General features: G+C 38.8%; 1 protein-coding gene across 1 annotated transcript in view; it reads left to right on the top strand.

Moving 5' to 3' along the window:
- The window catches only part of DNAH12 (dynein, axonemal, heavy chain 12), a 260675-nt gene that overhangs the window by 46282 nt on the left and 193483 nt on the right, over window positions 1-20910 (top strand). Inside the window, exons 14-15 of the mRNA XM_014541350.1 lie at window positions 3358-3536; window positions 9872-10007. Coding sequence (XP_014396836.1) covers window positions 3358-3536; window positions 9872-10007 — 315 coding nt within the window. The remainder of the gene's footprint in view (window positions 1-3357; window positions 3537-9871; window positions 10008-20910) is intronic.

The raw sequence follows: 20910 nt of genomic DNA, 5'->3' as shown, positions 1-20910 counted from the left end.
ATCTGCCCTGCTCTGTGCATGACAGGGGGCGGTGCCCCAACTCCCCAATCAGCCCTGCTCTGAGCCCGACCAGGGGCTGCACCTAGGGATTGGGCCTGCCCTCTGCCACCCAGGAGCAGGCCTAAGCCAGCAGGTCGTTATCTCCCGAGGGGTCCCAGACTGCGAGAGTGCACAGGCCGGGCTGAGGGACCCCCCCTTCCCCCCAGAGTGCACAAATTTTTGTGCACCGGGCCTCTATTATATATATAAAAAGCCAGCAACCAGAACAAGGTAATGACTGGAAGGACAGAACAACTGGTTGCTATGACACCCATTTCAGCCTGCAAACCGGCCAGATCAGGGGTGGGGCCGGTGGCCAACCCCCCTGCCACGCCCCCAATTGCCCCCTTACCCCAGTAGGGGGAGGGGCCAGCCGGCCAACCTCCTGCAGCCCCTCCCCGCATCTGGCCCCATCCCCAATTGGCCTCCCCTACCCCAATTGAGGGTGGGGGGGCCAGCCAACCCCCTGTTGCCTCACCCCCTGGCTGGCCTCACCCCCAATTGCCACCAACCCCAATAGGGGTTGGGGCCGGCTGGCCAACCTTCTGTAGCCCGTCCCCCTGGCTGGACAAACCCCTGATCGTCCCCCCACTCTGATCAGGGGCAGGACCAGCTGGCCAACCTCCCACGGCCCCTCTCCCCAGCTGGCCTGGCCCCTGATTGGCCTCCCCACCCCATCAGCCCACAGCCCCTCCCCTCAGCCAGCCCCACCCCCAATTGGCCCCCCACTCCAATCGGGGTTGGAGCCAGCCGGCCAACCCCCTGCAGCCCCTCGCCAGGCAGGCCCAGCCCTGATCTGCCCCTATTGGGGCTGGCCTGGCCAGACTCCACCTGTGCATGAATTCATGCACTGGGCCTCTAGTACATTTATAAATGAAAAAAAAAAAGAATATGAAGTTGGAAATGTAAGTTGGAGCTATAGGTGAAAACCTTCAAGTATATTTGCTTAGGAGTTTGTACTTTGTTTTGTAGGTTTTTAGCCATTGAAGTAATATACTTGGATCAGAGTTTCAGAATGATAATTCCAGAAGCAGTGGGGAAAAAGTAATTAAATGAGAAAAGATTTCTACCTTTTGAAGGGACCTTGTTCTATTGGTTAAAAGTATGCTTTTGTTTTTTCATCTTCTCTCTATTGACTGTTTAGTTTTTATTCATAAAGTATAATATAGACATTTTAATTTTTCAACATTTTATTATGAACTATTTAAGCATACAGAGAAGTTGAAGAAATTTTATGAAGAGTTCCACCTAGATTCTAATATTTTACTATGTTAGCTTAATCACATATTTATTCATCAATCCATTCCCTTTTCCATTCTTGATTAATTTCAAGAATTATTAACTTTAAAAAAACAACTTAATTGAGGTTGGTTTACATATAATAAAATGCACCCATTTTAATTGTATAGTTAAATGAGTTCTGACAAATTTATACACCAATGCAACTATCACCAGAGTCAAGATATAAAATGTTTTCACCACCTCAGAAAGTTTCCTTATATGCCATCCCAGTCAGTTCTCCCTAAACCTGACCTTAGGCAACTACTGACATACTTTCAGTAATTATAGGTTTTTCTTTTCTAATGAAATCATACATACATACTCTTTTGTGTCTGGTTTCTTATATTAATGTAAGGTTTTTGAGATTTATCTATGTTGTTGTGTCTATCAGTAACTTCTTCCTTTTATTGCTGAGTAGTATTCCACTATATAAATCTGTATTTAATGTTATATATATATATATATATATATATATATATATATATATATATATATATATACACACATATATATACATACATACATATATATATTTATTTATTTTTATTGATTTCAGAGAGGAAGGAAATGAATAAAAATATATATTTAAAATTTACTTTTAGGTTTAGTATATATCCCTGCATTTCTTTGTCAATTCTAGACATACTGTAATTGTAGTTTGTATACTATATTTTGCATGTAGTCATAGTTTATTATAGCATAGCACTTCATTGTATTGATATGCCATCTTTTCTACTGTAAATGGACATTTGTGTTTCCAGTGTCCCACATTTTCTTTGATCCAGCCAATTTTCTTTTTCATATCAGTTAATTACAATCCAGAAAAACTAGATGATGATACTTGAGAATAAGAAAATATCTGTCCCTTTTCCAGTGTCCATTAGCTCTTTCTAGTCTCTTTGCTATGTTTCCAACCAAGAATCAGGCAGGTGCTCAATGTAGTCTTTGAATTAATTACTATTCTCAGCTCCCTTAAACACTGAAAATTTTAAGCTCAACCGTAGAAACAAAAATGAATGGAGACTAGAGAAATAGGGTAGCCTTGAGAGAGAGAGAAGTACAGGGAAAATATCTTTAATAGGTGGGGGATGGAGATGGGGTAAGAAGGTAGAGAGGCAACATTAAAGATGGAATATGGAATTAAGTCAAAGTTGCCCAAAGTTGGTAGGTATATTTCACTTTCACAAAATGCAACATAACTTGTTAGGTTTTCTTTGTACTACTTTGTTTAATTGTTAAAAATTATCCCAGTGTCTGGGTATTAAGAAGTTGTATAAATTCCATTATGTTGGATTTTTGGTAATGGCAGAACACAATATTTCTTTTTTGGATTATTTTGATCAAAACCAAAAATTCCTTATACTTTGTTTCCTGAAGACTGCATTAGAATCTTCAGTGAGGCATCAGGTATGGCTCAAGCAAGTATTTGTTAGCTACACAAATTGCCACATGATATAGATTTGTTTCTAAACAGAGAGATGAGTTGACTTTGGCAAAAGTTTTTTTTTAATAGTTACTGAGAGAAATTTCACTTTTAAAATTTTTATTTTTAAATTTTTTAAATTTATTGATTTTAGAGAAAGAGGAACGGGAGTGGGGGAGAGAGAGAGAGAGAGAGAATGAGAGAATGAATGTGAGAATATTGAGAGAAGAAACATCGATTTGTTGTTCCACTTATCTATGCCTTCATTGGTTGATTTTTGAATGTGCCCTGACTGGGATTGAACCCACAACCTTGGTGTATTGGAACAACGCTCTAACCAACTGAGCCAGGGCCTGAAATTTTTAGATAGGGATGTTATAAATGGTACCATATTGGATATTTACTGGTAGATTGGCAAATTCCTTAGTGAAAGGACAGGTGAAAAATGATTTATGCAACAAAGGGGACAAATTTAATCAATTAGCAAAAAGAAATGAGTTTACATTTATATTACATAATTAAGAAGTCCACCATAATACTATACCACAATACTGTAATATAGAATCACTGATGAATTTTAAAATGCTAAGCATTTTTTTGTGTGTTTTTTTAAGTTTTTAGAAAAATTTTTCAACCTTGCCTCAGAAATAATGCTTTTACCTCAGTGGGTTCATTTCCCTATGGTTCGTTTGGATTGTGAAGATTTGAAGAAAGGCCTAACAAATAAAGCAAGAGCCTTTGCAAATAAATTATTAAATGACATAGCTACAAAACATAGAAACGAAAATGAATGGTAAGTGGAATTTATTGCCAAACTTAGAAGTATTGGGCTAAAAGAAATATTTTGCTCATAATAACACTTGTTTAAAAACAAAAGATTAAAATATAAGTACTTACAACTTTTTCTCCATAACTGCCTCCTAGGGAGGTTCCTTTGTAGTACCACTGATCTGGTTTCTTTCTTTTTTAAGATAGTTTATTGATTTTTCAGAGAGAGGGATCTCCTTAATTCTCTCTGAAGACAGAGAAAGAGAGAGACGTTGATGTGAGAATGCAACATCTATGAGCTGCCTCCTGCACGTCCCCTACCAGGGATGAGCCCTCAACCCAGGGTATGTGCCCTTTACCTAGAATTGAACCAGCAATTTCCTGGTGCTCAGGACGCCACCCAACCAACTGAGCCCCACCAGCCAGGCCTGGTCTGGTTTCTTTTTGTTTGCTATTATTTGAGGGTAGTTTTGAGACAACCCAGAATTTTTTTAAAAAAAGAAATATAAATAAACTAGTGTTTGGACACAGGTTGCAAAAAATCAAAAGACTGTAGACTTTCAATTAATAAGACATTAATACCTACTTTGCAAGGTGGCTATATAATTGGATTAATAAACTGTGGCCTGCTAGCTGAATGTGAGTGTGTGTGTGTGTGCATGTGTGTGTGTGTGTGTGCGCGCATTTTGCTTACTTCACAGTTTGGTTTACCATTTGCTTGAGCTACCATGCTCTTATTTTGTTTGCCTCCTTTTCTTTTGCTGCAATGTCTCTCCCCCAAACACTCAGAGTCTGCTCTAGAAAGAAGAAGGCACCCCTAATATGATCATATGTCTTTTTTTTGCATTAACCATATTAACACATACCTCCTAAAATTTTAGTCTTAACTATCAAGCCCTACATGAGTTGATTTCTACTTACCTCTCTAACTTGCCTTTGTATTCATGTTGGCCTGCTTGCCATTTCTAAAATATGCCAAGCTTATTGCTACCTCAGGCTTTCTATCTTGCTGTGTTTTCTTCTTGGAAGTTTTCCTTCTGTTATTTGAATGACTCACTTTTTTCTTTTCTCATGCTGAATATCACCTCCCTAAAGGGGCCTTCGCTGGCCACTGTATAAAATAATAGTCCTTTCTCTACACTACATAATCTTTTTTTTTTAAAAATTATCTTTATTGTTAAAAGTATTACTAATATTCCCCCCTTTTTCCCATTGACCACCCTACACCCTGCACCCACCCCTCCCAGGCATTCACCACACTATTGTCTGTATCCATGAGCTGTGCATATATGCATATAAGTTCCCCAGTTAATATCTCCCCACCCATCCACCCACCCCCGTCTTCCCTCTGAGATCCATCAGTATGTTCCATCCTTCTATGTCTCTGGCTCTATTTTGTTCATTAGATTCTACATATGAGATCATGTGACACTTATCTTTCTTTGACTGGCTTATTTCACTTAGCATAATACTCTCCAGATCCATCCAAGCTGTCTCAAAGAGTAAGAGATCCTTCTTTTTTTTACAACTACATAGTATTCAATAGTGTAAATGTACCACAGCATTTTTATCATCTACTGATGGACACTTGGGCTGTTTCCAGATCTTTGCTGTTGTAGATAATGCTGCTGTGAAATAGGAGTGCAAATATTCTTTCTGATTGGTGTTTTGGGATTCTTAGGATATATTTCCTGAAGTGGGATTGCTGGGACAAAAGGCAGTTCCATTTTTAATTCTTTGAGGAAACTCCATACTGTTTTCCACAGTGGCTGTACCAGTCTACATTCCCACCAAAAGTGCACTGGGGTTCCCTTTCTCCACATCCTCACCAGGACTTGTCATTTGTTGATTTGTTGATGATAGCCATTCTAACAGATGTGTGGTGATACCTTATTGTCATTTTAATTTGAATTTCTTTGATAATTAGTCACATTGAGCATTTTTTCATATGTCTATTGGCCTTCTGTATATCCACTTTGGAGAAGTGTCTATTTAGGTCCTTTGCCCATTTGTGTGTGTGTGTGTTTTTAGCATAGAAAAGAAACATTGTATTTTATTTTTTAAAATCTTTATTGTTGAGAGTATTACAGATATCCTTCTATTTTCCCTCCATTGCCCCCCTCCATTCAGTTCCCACCCTGCTCTGGCCTTCACCACCCTATTATGTCCATAGGTAATGCATATATGTATATAAGTTCTTTAGTCAATCTCTTTCCGCCCCCACCCTCTTCCTGCTGAGAATCATCAGTCTGTTCCATGTTTCCATGCCTCTGATTCTATTTTATTCATCAGTTTATTTTGTTTAATAGCCTTCTGGTTCTTTTATTTTGATTTTTAGATTCAATACTTGATATGTATTTAGTTTCTCCTCCTCCTCCTCCTCTTCCTCATCCTCCTTCTTTTTCTTCCTCCTCCTCTACTACTACTACTACTACTACTACTATTTCTATTTCTCCTTCCTTCCTCCCTTCCTCCTTTCCTTCCTTCCTTCCTTCCTTCCTTCCTTCCTTCCTTCCTTCCTTCCTTCCTTCCTCCTTCTTTTCCTTCTTCCTTTTCTTAAAAAAATACCCTTCAACATTCATGCAATACTGGTTTTGTGGTGATGAACTCCTTTAGCTTTTTCTTGTCTGTGAAGCTCTTTATCTGACCTTCAATTCAGATAGCTGTGCTGGGTAGAGTAATCTTGGTTGTAGGTCCTTGCTATTCATCACTTTGAATATTTCTTGCCACTCCTTTCTGGTCTGCAAAGTTTCTTTTGAGAAATCATATGAGAGTGATATGGCCACTCATTAAGAACATAGAGAGAGGACCAAAATAAACAAAATCAGAAATGAAAGAAGTAAAGTAACAATGGGCCCCACAGAAGTAAAAGGATTGTAAAAAAAATACTATGAACAGCTATACTCCAACAAGCTGGACAACCTGGACAAAATGGATGTATTCCTAGAAATTTACAGTCTTCCAAAATTCAGTCAGGAAGAATTAGAAAACCTGAATAGGCTGATAACTACTGATGAAATTGAAGCAGTAATAAAAAAAACTCCCAGCAAACAAAAGCCCTGGTTTAAACAGCTTCACAGGGGAGTTTTACCTTTGGTTCGGAGAAGCACTAACACCTTTCCTCCTCAAACTATTCCAAAAAACCAAGAGGAGGGAACACTTCCAAGCTCTTTATGAAGCCAGCATTAGCCTAATTCCAAAACCAGATAAAGACTACAAAGAAAGAAAATTACAGGCCAATATCCCTGATGAGCGTAGATGCTAAAATCCTCAACAAAATATTAGCAAATCGGATCAAGCAATACATCAAAAAGATTATACACCATGACCAAGCGGGGTTTATTCTGGGGATGCAAGGCTGACACAATATTTGCAAATCAATAAATGTGATACACCCCATTAAAAAATGAAGGATAAAAATCACATGATCATATCAATAGTTGCAGAAAAAGCATTTGACAAAATCCAGTACCTATTTCAGATTAAAAACAAAACTCTCAGCAAAGTGGGAATAGAGGGTCATACCTGAACATAATAAAGGTCATATATGGAAAACCTACAGCCAACATCATACTCAATGGATAAAAAGTAAAAGCATTTCCCTTAAGATCAAGAACAAGACAGGGATGTCTGCTTTCACCACTCTTATTCAACATAGTACTGGAAGTCCTAGCCACAGCGATCAGAAAAGAAGAAGAAATAAAAGGCATCCAATTTGGAAATGAGGAAGTAAAACTGTCATTATTCGAAGATGACATGATATTGTACATAGAAATCGTAAAGACTACCAAAAAACTACTAGATTTAATGAAATGAATTCAGCAATGTAGCAGAATCCAAAATTAATATCCAGAAATCAATGGTATTTTTACCCAACTAGAGGCCTGGTGCATGAATTTTTGCACAGGTGGGGTCCCTCGGGGTGGCCTGTGGGGATCAAGCCAAACCTGCAGTCCAGTACTGCCTGCTGCTCCTGCCTGCCGCTCTCACTCATCTCAGCCCCGCTGCCCCTGCTGTGGGCTCGTGCCACTGCAGCGGCACTTGCCAGCTGTGAGCCCTGCATCTGGCGCTTGTCCCGAAGGGGCTGGAGGGCTGGGATGTGGTCGGTCCTCCGGGCGGGCGGTAGGACACCCTTGCCAGCCAGGGATCTAGATCCATCCTGCTGATGTTCGCAATGGTTGTCGGTTGTCGGGAGCCTCCTTCCAGGAGGCTGGCAGTGCTGTCAGGATTGTGCCAGCGGCTCTGATCCATCGTTGCCTGGCCCGTTCTCCAGAGATTAGACCTGCAGGACTACTGAGGAAGTGAGTGGCTGCCGCCAGGCTGGTGGGCCACCAGGCTGGGTCGATCAACTAAGTGGCACTCGCGCTGTGAAAGCACACTGACCACCAGGGGGCAGCTCCTGCGTTGAGCGTCTTCCCCTGGTGGTCAGTGCATGTCATAGCGACGGGTCAACTGGTTGTTCAGTTGTTTGGTTGCTTAGGCTTATATATATATATATATATAGTCTAGAGGCCTGATGCATGAAATTAATGCAAGAGTAGGCCTTCCTTCCCTCAGCTGCCAGCACTGGCTTCCCTCTGGCACCCGGGACCTAGGCTTCCCTCGCAGCCTGGGCTTCATCTGGAAGGTCGTCCGGAAGGACATCCAGTCTAATTAGCATATTATGCTTTTATTATTATAGATACAGGTAATGAATTCTCAGAAAGAAAAACTAAACAATCCCATTTACCATTGCAACAAAAAAATTAAGAAACCTAGAAATAAACTTAACCGAAGAGTTTGTAGAAGACCTGTACTCAGAAAACTACAGGACATTGAAAAAAAGATTTAGAGGAAGATATAAATATGTGGAATAATATACCATATGCATGGATTGGTAGAGTCAGCATCATTAAAATGTCCATATTACTCACAGCAATCTATGGATTCAATGCAATCCATATTAAAATACCAGCTGCATATTTCACAAATCTAGAACCAACACTCCAAAAATTTATATGAAACCAAAAAAAAGACCCCAATCTTGAGAAAGAAGTACACTCCATAATTCTTTATATTACTTTTTCTTCATAGCACTTTTTACTACCTAACTTTGTGTTATGTATTTATGTGCTTTTGTCTCTCAACTTGAACATAAGCTTTATGAGATAAATGACTTTATCTGTTTGCTGTTATATCTCCATTGCTTAGAACTTTGTGTAGCATATTTTAGATACTCAATTATTTATTAAATGAATGAAATATATTTACCACATAATGGAAATAAAATACCTGAATAAACTAAATTTTTTAATCACCTCTTATATACTTGGTTTTTGCATGAGGTTTTTCTGATATTTCTGGTAATGGCATGACAATACAGATATTGCGAAGTTCTATGCAATACAGGGGAAAAGTTCTATGAAGTTCTTTAGTTGAATAATGATGATAAAATATCTATTCTTTCATATATAGGATATTCTAAGAGAATTATAGATTTTTAAAAATGTATACAGGGGTTTGATCTTTTTACCTGCTATACTACCATGTTTCACAAGAGGCACTAATAATAATAAAACTAATAATTATACTAACAATATGGTTATTAGTAAACTAGAGTCCCAGTGCACAGATTCATGCACTGGTGGAGCCCCTCAGCCTGGCCTGCGGGGATTGGGTGGAAACTGGCTCTCTGACATCCCCTGAGGGGTCCTGGATTGCGAGAGGGCGCAGGCCAGGCTGAGGGACCCCACCAGTGCACGCACTGGGCCTCTAGTATTTCGTATATGATATTTGGTTAATCTCTTCCCACCCTCCCCTCTCCCCTCTTCCCTCTGAGATTCATCAGTCTGTTCCATATTTCCATGCCTGTGATTTCTGCTCCTACATTGAGCGTGTGCCTCCTGGTGGTCAGTTACCATAATAGCTACCAGCCAGTTGGCCTGTTGGCCGGTCGGCTGGTAGCTTAGGCTTTTGTATATATAGATGAGAGTATACTATGTACTAGGCCCTTTTACATTCATTGTTATATTACAACAATCTAGTAAGATGAATGTTATTAACTTTATTTTATAGATATAAAACGAAACCTCAGAGATTTGCCTTAGTTCACAATGCTAGTAACAGCTGAGGCAGGATTTAGATTTAGGACCTGATCCAAAATATGCTCTATGTTATATGAAAATGTTACCTTAATTTTATAGGTGTATGCTGAGTTATACTAGGTAAGTTATGCTTAAATATTTTAAGATATATTAGTGAATTAACCAATTATTTTTAGGATATCATAGTTCCTATTTTATAGTAATCATAACAACTCATTCATTGAGTATAATACAGCATTCATTACCATAACTATAGTAAAGCAGAGTATTATTTCAGTATTTGCAGTGAATTTGAAGCAATTAAAGAACATGCATTAAAAATCCCTGAGACAACAGAAGAGATGATGGATCTGATAGCTTATGTCGAAAAAGCCCGAACCATAAGAATGCAGGATTTGATTTCAAGAATTCAGGTAAGAATATTTAATTTACATATTTTAAAATAGCTTTTTCATTGTGAAATATGATAAACATATAGTTAAGTAAATAGTTATAACATAAGCATCTATGTTGCCACCACTCAGGTCAAGAAACCAGCACCCAGAAGCAATTTGTGTATGGCTTTCTGATCATAGCTACTTCTCTCTCCTAGAGGTTCCCACTTGGTTTCTACACTAATCACATATATTTTTCCTTTAGTTCTTAGAACTATATATACATCCTTAAACAGCATAGATTTTAATTTTTTCTTTTATAGTTTCTCATTTGGTAGTATGCTTATGCCTTACCCAGTACAAGATTATATACCTAGTCATATATATTGCACTCTAATTTTTTACTTAAAAATGTGAAACATAACACATACCAAAAATTGCATAAAACATAAATTGTACAATTTGAAATATTGTAAATACAGTAATTCACCCAGGGAAAGAGATAGAACCTTGCTAACACCCTAGAAACCCATCACAATCTCTTTTTTTTCTGGTGCTCCTGAATTTTAATCACTTCCTTGCTCTTCTTTAGTTTTATTATCTATATATAAATATGCATTCCTAATCAATATAGTTAACTTTTGTTTCTTTTGATCTTTATATAAATAGAATTATAGTTTCTATTATTTTCTGTCTAGTCAATATTTTGTTAATAATGTTATAGTTCTTGCCCTAACCAGTTTGGCTCAGTGGATAGAGCATCGGCCTGCAGACTCAAGGGTCCCAGGTTCGATTCCTGTCAAGGGCATGTCCCTTGGTTGTGGGCACATACCCAGTAGGGGATGTGCAGGAGGCAGCTGATCGATGTTTCTCTCTCATCGATGTTTCTAACTCTCTATCCCTCTCCCTTCCTCTCTGTAAAAAATCAATAAAATATATATTTTTAAAAATGTTATAGTTCCTTTAGTTCATTTTCATTGCTGTCTAATAATCCATATTCTATAACTACCATGTACATAATTTATTATTTTAATTTTACTGTTTTGCATATTTGGGTTGTTCCTGCTTTTATTAATAGCATTGCTGCTGGGAATATTTCTGTACATGAATCCTGGTGCATATATTCATGTATTTCTCCCAGGTAGTATAAGGTATTCTTATTTTCACCTTTACTAGTTAAGGCAAAACTCTTTTCTAAAGTAGTCAGCAGTGTATACAGGTTCTATTATTTTACATTCTAAACCATACTTGCTATTATGAGATATTTAACATTTTGCCAGTCTGATGGATGGTGGTTACTATATTTTTAATTTGCATTTTCCTGAAAACAAATGAATTTGAACACTTTTCATATGCTTAATGATCATTTAGAGTTCCTCTTTTGTGAAATGCCAGTATATGTCTTTTGCCCATTTTTCTTTGTGCTCATGATCTCTTTTTCCTATTGATTTGAGTTTTTAAAAAATTATGATAATATATAACAAAATTTACCATCTTAACCATTTTGAGTATATAGATCAGTATAGTAGTTTTGAATATATTATTATTGATAAGTATCCTTTCTTCACTCTGTAATTTAACTTTAATGGTGTTTTTCATGAACAGACATTCTTAATTTTAATGCAGTCAAATAGAGAAATCTTTTATAGCTAGTGCTTTCTGTGTCTTATTTAAGAAATCCTTTCCTACACAGAGTTATCAAGGTTGTTTTTTTTCTTGTATATTTTTTAAAAACATTTTTTATTGATTTTTAGATAGAAATGAAGGGAGATGGAACGATAGAAACATTGATGAGAGAGCAACATCTATTGGCTGCCTCCTGCATGCCCCCTACTGGGCCATGCAACCAGGCCATGTGCCCTGACCGAAATTGCACCAGTGACCTCTTGGTTCATGGGACGATGCTCAATGCACTGAGTCACACCAGCCGGGCTTCTTGTATCTTTTTTGAGAACCTGTTTAGTTTTGCCTTTCAGTTAGGTTTCAGTCCTCCTGGAATTTTATTGTTGTGAATGATGTGAAGACACACACACACACACACACATATATACACATATATATACACACATATATATCCATATGCATATATATACATACATATATACACACACACATATATATACACACACATATATATGTATACTAGTTTCAGATTTTATTTTATTTTTTATTGTTGACACTATTACAGATGTCCCCCATTTATCCCCCCTTTGCTCCCACCACCCAGCCCTCACTGCCCTTCCCCTGTCTCCCTCCCCCACCCCTGCCTTTACCACATTGTTGCTGTGTCCATGGGCTATGCATATATGCATATATGTTTGGCTCTCTGAGATCTGTCTATTCCATGTATCCATGCCTCCAGCCCTACCTTGTTCATCAGTTTATTTTGTTCATTAGATTCCACATATAAGTGAGATCATATGGTATTTGTCTTTCTCTGAATGGCTTATTTCACTTAGCATAATAATCTCCAGGTTCATCCATGCTGTTGCAAAGGGTAAGAGTTCCTTTTTTTTTGGTAAAGCCGCATAGTATTCCATTGTATAAATGTACCATAGCTTTTTTTTATCCACTCATGTACTGATGATTAGTGATGTTGAACATTTTTTCATGTTTATTGGCCATTTGTATGTTCTCTTTGGAGAAGTGTCTATTCAGGTTCTTTGCCCATTTTTTTTTAATTAAATCTTTATTGTTCAGGTTACATTTGTTCCTCTTTTTTTCCCCCCCCCGCACTCCCCTCCTCCCAGTTCCCGCCCCACCCTCCGCCCTCACTCCCCACCCACTGTCTTCATCCATAGGTGCACGATTTTTGTCCAGTTTCTTCCCGCATCTCCCATTCCCCTTTCCCCCCCAAGAATAGTCAGTCCATTCCCTTTCTATGTCCCTGATTCATTATAATCACCAGTTCATTCTGTACATCAGATTATTTATTCACTTGGTTCTTAGATTCACTTGTTGATAGATGCATGTTTGTTGTTCACAATTTGTATCTTTACCTTTTTCTTCTTCCTCTTCTTAAAGGATACCTTTCAGCATTTCGTATAATACTGGTTTAGTGGTGATGAACTCCTTTAGCTTTTCCTTATCTGTGAAGCTCTTTATCTGACCTTCAATTCTGAATGATAGCTTTGCTGGATAAAGTAATCTTGGTTGTAGGTTCTTGGTATTCATCACTTTGAATATTTCTTGCCATTCCCTTCTGGCCTGCAAAGTTTCTGTTGAGAAATCAGCTGACAGTCGTATGGGTATTCCCTTGTAGGTAATTGAGTCTCTTTCTCTTGCTGCTTTTAAGATTCTCTCTTTGTCTTTTGCTCTTGGCATTTTAATTATGATGTGTCTTGGTGTGGTCCTCTTTGGATTCCTTTTGTTTGGGGTTCTCTGCGCTTCTTGGACCTGTAAGTCCATTTCTTTCACCAGGTGGGGGAAGTTTTCTGCCATTATTTCTTCAAATAGGTTTTCAATATCTTGCTGTCTCTCATCTTCTGGCACCCCTATTATTCTGATGTTGGTACGCTTGAAGCTGTCCCAGAGGCTCCTTACACTATCTTCGTATTTTCGGATTCTTTTTTCATTTTGCTTTTCCGGTTGGGTGTTTTTTGCTTCTTCGCATTTCAAATCTTTGGCTTGATTCTTGCGCTCCTCTGGTCTGCTATTGGGTGTAATATTCTTTATTTCAGGGCGTGTATGCTTAATTTCTAGTTTCTTTATCATAGCATCGAGGGTCTCATTAGTTTTCGTGAGGCTCTCCAGAAGTTTATTGCAAGCCCTCAAAATTGCGTTTTTTAGCTCTATATCCTCCATTTCTGTCATGTTTTTTTGTCTCCGCATTTTTTATGCTTTCTTGGTGCACCCCCTAGTGGTCTTTGTGCGCAGTCTTGTTCTAGTTGAGCCTTGATTGTTGTAGTTAATACTAGAGGGATTTGACCACCAGGCCGACTGGCTGTGTGAATCAGCTGTGTCTGCCGCGGAAAACTTCTGTCCTCTGGGGAGGTGCTAATCTAGCCTTTGCCTGAGGCGATCCGGCAAATGGCTCTGCGCAGGGCTTGGGCGGGGCGGGCTCAACAGGGCGGGCGGAGGGAGCCGTTATGGTGCCCTCAGTCCTGTTCCCAGAGGCTCTGCTTCTCAGAACCCCCGGAACCGCTGCAAACCTCGGAGGGAAAGCTGCCTTCCAACTGATGCCAGACACTCCCGCTTCTCCCGTTTGGGTCCGAGTCCCCAGCGATTCGCCCGTATCTGGAGCTCAGAGTCTGAGACTCCCCCCTGACCGAAAACGACAACCGCGCTCTCAGCCACCAGCCCGCTTTGCGCGCGCACCTCCGCACCTGAGTATTTTCCACACTGCGCCTCCTCTGAGCCTCGGTGTGCTGTTATTTTTCCTTCTAGTTGAAGAGTCTCTCCTCAGCCAGCCTTCCTGTGGTTCTGGGAGATGTCCGTTCCATCTTTTAGTTGTATTTTTGAAGTGGTTGTTTGCGGCAGCAGTCTCCAGTGTTTACCTATGCCGCCATCTTGGTCTCTCCTCTCTTTGCCCATTTTTTAATTGGATTGTTTGTCTTCCTGGTGTTGAGTTGTAGGAGTTCTTTATATATTTTGGAAATTAACCCCTTATCAGACGTATCATTGCTGAATATGTTCTTCCATACAGTGAGTTCCCTTTTCATTTTATTTTAATTTTTTTAATACCCAAGGATATGTTTCCATTGATTTTAGAGAGAGAGGCAGAGGAGAGGGAGAGAGAGAGAGAGAGAGAGAGAGATCAATTGATTGTCTCCTTGCCTCCTGTATGCACCCAACTAGGGACCAAACCTGCAATCTGGATATGTGCCCTGACAGGGAATCAAACCCGTGACCCTTCTCTACCATGACAACACTCCAACCAATTGAACCACACTGGCCAGGGCTCCCTTTTCATTTGTTGATGGTTTCTTTTGCTGTGCAGAAGCTTTTTAGTTTGATATAGTCCCATTTGTTTATTTTTTCTTTATTCCTCTTGTCCTTGGAGTTTTATCTGTAAAAATACTGCTATGCAAGATGTCTGAGATTTTACTGCCTATGTCTTCTACAATTTTTATGGTTTCTCAATTTAAGTATTTTATCCATTTTGAGTTTATTCTTGTGTATGGTGTAAGTTGGTGGTCTAGTTTTATTTTATTTTTTGTATTACCTGTCCAACTTTTCCAACAACATTTATTGTATGCACCTGCCTTCTTTGTCAAAATTAATTGACCATAAAGGTGTGGGATGATTTCTAGGCTCTCTGTTCTGATCCATTTATCTAATACCCGTTTTTGTGCCAATACCAGGATGTTTTGATTACAGTGACCTTGTAGTATAGTTTGATATCAGGTATTGTGATATCTCCAACCCCATTCTTCTTTCTCAAGATTGCTGAGGCTATTAGGGGTCTTTTCTGGTTCCAAATAAATTTTTAGAACATTCTTCTAGATCTGTGAAATATGACATTGGTATTTTATTTTAAAAAGATTAAAAATATTTCTTACTGATTTTTATAGAGAGGAAGGTAGAGAGGAAGAGAGAGAGACACACACATCAATGTGAGAGGGAAACAGTGATCAGCTGCCTCCTGCTCACCCCCTGCTGGGGGATCAAGCTTGCAACCTGTGAATGTGCCCTGACCCGTTCAGTGCATAGAACAACACCCAACCAACTGAGCAACACCAGCCAGGGTGCCATGGGTATTTTAATAGGAATTGCATTGAATCTATAGATTGCTTTGGACATTTTAATGACGTTAATTCTTCTGGTACATGAATACGGTGTATGCTTCCATTTGTTGGTATCGTCCTCAATTTCTTTCTTCAATGTACTATCGTTTTCTGAGTACAGGTCTTTTTCCTCCTTTGTTAAGTTTATTTCTAGATACATTTTGTTGTTGTTGCAATGGTAAATGGAATTATTTTTTAAAAATAATTTTTATTTTAGAGAGGGAGAGAGAAATAGAAGCATCAATGATGAGAGAGAACCATTGGTCAGCTGCCTCCTATACACCCCACACTTGGGAACCTGGGCATGTGCCCTGACCAGGAATCAAGCCATGACCTCCTGGTCACACAGGCCAGGCTGGGATTTTAAAAAAAATATATTTCTTTATTGATTTTTTACAGAAAGGAAGGGAGAGGGATAGAGAGTTAGAAACATCAATGAGAAACATTGATCAGCTGCCTCCTGCACACCCCCTACTGGGGATGTGCCCGTAACCAAGGTACATGCCCTTGACTGGAATCGAACCTGGGACCCTTCAGTTCGCAGGCCGATACTCTATCCACTGAGCCAAACCGGTTAGGGCTGGGATTATTTATTTATTTATTTATTTTTAGTTTCTCTTCTGAGAGTCATTATTTGTGTATAAAAATTCCACTGCTTTCTGCATATTAATTTTGTATCTGCTACTTTGCCAAATTAATTTATTAACTCTGATAGTTTTTTGGTGGCGTCTTTAGGGTTTTCTATGTACAATATCATGTCATCTGTGAATAATAACAGTTTTACTTCCTCATTTCCAATTTAGATGCCTTTTATTTCTTCTTCTTGTCTGATCACTGTGGCTAGGACTTCTAGCACTATGTCGAATAAGAGTGGTGAAAGCGGACATCCCTGTCTTGTACCTGTTCTTAGGGGAAATAGTTTTAGGTTTTGCCCATTGAGTATGATGTTGGCTATAGGTTTGTCACAAATGGCCTTCATTATGTTGAGATATTATCCCTCTATTCCCACTTTGCTGAGAGTTTTTATCAAAAATGGGTGTTGGATGCTAAGCGAAATAAGTTGGAGAAAGATAAATATCATATGATCTCACTCATATGTGGGATATAATGATCAACATAATTTTATAAACAAAAGTAAATCCAGAGACAAATGGCAGGGGTGGTGCGAGAGTTAGAGAGCAATCAAAGGACTTGTATGCATGCATATTAGGATAACCAATGGACACAGACACTGGTGTGGTGGGGGCTTGCCTGGGGTGGGAATGGCTGGGAAGGGGGGGTCAATCAGGGAGAAAGGAGACATATGTAACTCTTTAGACAATAAAAAAAACGGGTGTTGGATTTTGTTGAAGGCTTTTTCTGCTTCTATTGACATGATCATGTGATTTTTGTCCTTCAGTTTGTTTATGTGATGTATCACGTTTCTTGGTTTGCAATTATTTTACCAACCTTGCATCCCTAGAATAAATCCCACTCGGTCATGATGTATGATCTTTTTAATATATTTCTGGATCCGATTCGCTAATATTTTGTTGAGGCCTTTAGCATCTATGTTCATCAGGGATATTGGCCTGTAATTCTCTTTCTTTTGGTGTCTTTATCTGGTTTTGGAATTAGGATAATGCTGGCTTAGTAAAAAGAGCTTGGAAGTGCCCCGCTGGCGTGGCTCAGTGGGAGCATTGACCTATGAACCAGGAGGTCACGATTCGATTCCTGGTCAGGGCACATGCCCAGATTGCAGGCTGAATCCCCAGGGTGGTGTGTGCAGGAGGCAGCAATCAATGATTCTCTCTCATCATTGATGTTTCAATCCCTCCCTCTCCCTTCCTCTCTGAAATCAATAAAAATTTATATTTTTTAAAAAATTTGGAAGTGTTTCTTCCTCTTGGATTTTTTGGAATAGTTTGAGAAATATATGTTAGTTCTTCTTTGAGTGAACTCCCCTGTCAAGTCGTCTGGACTCGGGCATTTGTTTGCTGGAAGTTTTTTCATTACTGCTTCTATTTCATCAGTTGTTATTGGCCTATTCAGGTTTTCTGTTTCTTCTTGATTCATTTTTGGGAGATTGTATTTTTCTAGGAATTTGTCCATTTCATACACATTGTCCAGGTTGTTGGCATATAGTTGTTCATTGTATTTTCTTGCAGTCCTTTGTATTTCTGTGGTTTCAGTTGTTCCTTCTCCACTTTTGTTTCTGATTTTATTTATTTGGGTCCTCTCTCTTTATTTCTTGATTAGTCTGGCTAACAGTTCATCAATCTTGTTTATCTTTTCAAAGAACTAGGTCTTGGTTTCATTGATTTTTTTTGTTTTGTTTTTTAGTCTCTATGGCATTTATTTCTGCTCTAATCTTTATTATTTTCTTCCTTCTACGTTCTCTGGGATTTTCTTGTTGTTCTCTTTCTAATTCTTTAAATTGTAGGGTTAAGTAGTTTATTATCAATTCTTCTTGTTTTTGAGGTAGGCCTGTAGTACTATGAACTTCCCTCTCAGGACAGCTTTTGCTGTGTCCCTTAGATTTGGGGTTGTTGTGTGTTAATTTGTTTCCAGGAAGTTTTTTATTCTTTCTGGATCTCATTGGTAACCCATGAATTGTTTAATAACATGATATTTAGCCTCCATGTGTTTTAATGTTTTTGTGTTTTTACTGTAGTTGATTTCTAATTTTATTCTGTTGTGATCTGAGAAGATTCTTGATATGATTTCCATCTTCTTGAACTTGTAGAGACTTGTTTGTGTCCTAACATGTAGTGTATCTTTGAAAATGTCCCATGTCCACTTGAGAAGAATGTATATTCTGCAGCTTTGGGGTGAAATGTTCTATAAATGTCAATTAAATCTATCTGATCCAGTGTGTCATTTAGAGTCAGTTTCCTTGTTAATTTTTTGTCAGGAAGATCTATATCCAATGAGGTCAGTGGGGTGTCAACATCCCCTACTATGACTGTATTGTTGTCGATCTCTCCCTTAAAGTCCTGTAGAAGTTTTTTTTTAATTATTATTATTTTATTTAGGTGCTCCTATATTGGGTGCATATATGTTTACCAAGTTTATATCCTCCTGTTGGATCGATCACTTTAGTATTATGTAGTGACCTTTTTTGTCTCTTGTGATAGCCTTCATTTTGAAGTCTATTTTGTCAGATATAAGTATTGCTACCCGAGCTTTTTTTTTTTCATTTCCATTTGCATGGAAATTTTTGTCCCATCCTGTGTATGTCTTTTGTTCTGAGGTAGGTCTCTTGTACATAGCATATAATTGGGTCATGTTTTTGTATCCATTCTGCTATCTTATGTCTTTTGATTGGAGCATTTAATCCATTTACATTTAAGGTTATTATTGATGGGTATTTATTGCCATTTTAATTCTGTATGCCTGTGTTTCTCTCTATTTCTCTTTATTTCTTCTTCTCAACAAAGCAGTCCCTTTAGCATTTCTTGCAGTGCTGGTTTAGTGGTGATAAACTCTGTTAGCCTTTTTGTGTTTGGGAAGCTCTTTATTTCACCATCTATTTTGAATGATAGCCTTGCTGAATATAGTAATCTTAGTTTCAGATCCTTGATTTTCATTACCTTGAATACTTCATACCATTCCCTTTTGGCCTGCAGAGTTTTTGACAGCCTTATAGGATCTCCTTTGTAGGTAATAAATTGGTTTTCTCTTGCTGCTTTCTTTGTCTTTAATTTTTGGCATTTTAATTATGGTGTGTCTTGGTGTGGGCCTATTTTGGTTCTTCTTGCTTGGGAATCTGTGCCTCCTGAACTTGTGTGACTTTTTTCTTCACTAGGTTAGGGAAGTTTTCCGCCATTATTTCTACAAACACATTCTCTAGTCCTTGCTCACTTTCTTCTCCTTCTGGTACCCCTATTATGCGGATATTGTTACCTTTCATGTTGTCCCACAGCTTTCTTAAGCTGCCCTGTGTTTTAATTGTTTTTTCTTTTTGGTTCTCTGATTGAGTGATTTTTTTCACCTTGTCTTCTGTTTCACTGATCTGATCCTGGGCTTCCCCTAATCTGTTGTGTATTCCTTTCAATGTGCTCTTTATTAGTGCTAAGGCATTCTTCATTTCCGACTGGTCTTTTTTTTGTAGTTACTATATTTTAACACATGCTGTTGAGCATCTTTGCCATCATTATTCTGAACTCTATACCTGACAAATTTTTAATCTCCATTTTGCTTAGCTCTTCTTCTGAAGAATTCTCTTGTTTTTTCATTTTGGAGAAGATTTTTTTTTGTCTCCCCATTTTGGCTGCCTGTTTGTGTTTGTATCTGTGTATTAGGTAGATCTGCTATGACTCCCAATCACTAGTGCAAGACAATGTTGCATGCTATTTGTGACTAGCCCTTAGTACCCTGTTTGGAGCTATCAGCAATCCACAGCATGTGGGCTCTCTCTGCTGGTGCTGGGTGCCTTTGGAAAGGACCAAGATGTGCACCAGGGTTTGTTTTTCCTAGTCCCGGGCCCAGAAAGAGATCAGGCAAAGATTTAAACCTCTAGAGTTCTGCCTCTGACTATAGTCCAATTGATACTCAGTCTTAATTAGCCTCAAGCTGTCAACCACAGGGTGGGGCAAGAGGTCTTCCAATAGGATGGGCAATGACTTTCCCCCAGGCAAAACCCTCCTGGATAGCAAAGGTCCACCAGAGAAAGGTATCTTCCACAGTGTGAAGTAATGACTCAGCACGGGAAAATGGGGTGGCCACCCTCCAAGCTCCAACCCCAGAGCCCCCAACCCTGGACTCGCCTCACACAGCTTCAGTCCACTCTTCCCTTTCTCTTCCAGAACCCAAGGTGAATGACTGCACCCGAAATTTTGTGTGTTGGCTCTTTAAGAGGGTGCGTGACTTTCTAGCCCCCTCTCTCTGACAGATAGCAACCCTTCTGCTTTTTTAAAAAATAAATCTTTATTGTTCAGATTATTACAGTTGTTCCTCTTTTTTCCCCCCATAGCTCCCCTCCACCCGGCGGTTCCCACCCCACCCCACTGTCCTCGTCCATAGGTGTACAATTTTTGTCCAGTCTCTTCCCACACCACCACACCTCCTTTCCCCTAAGAATTGTCAGTCCACTCGCTTTCTATGCCCCTGATTCTATTATATTCACCAGTTTATTCTGTTCATCAGATTTTTTATTCACTTGAGTTTTAGATTCACTTGTTGATAGATATGTATTTGTTGTCACTTTGTTGTTCATAATTTTTATCTTTACCTTT

This window comes from Myotis brandtii, unplaced genomic scaffold (genome assembly GCF_000412655.1).
Source record: "Myotis brandtii unplaced genomic scaffold, ASM41265v1 scaffold268, whole genome shotgun sequence".
NCBI lineage: Eukaryota > Metazoa > Chordata > Mammalia > Chiroptera > Vespertilionidae > Myotis > Myotis brandtii.
The sequence above is the reverse complement of the archived record's forward strand: the minus strand, read 5'-3'. Positions and strand labels throughout refer to the sequence as shown.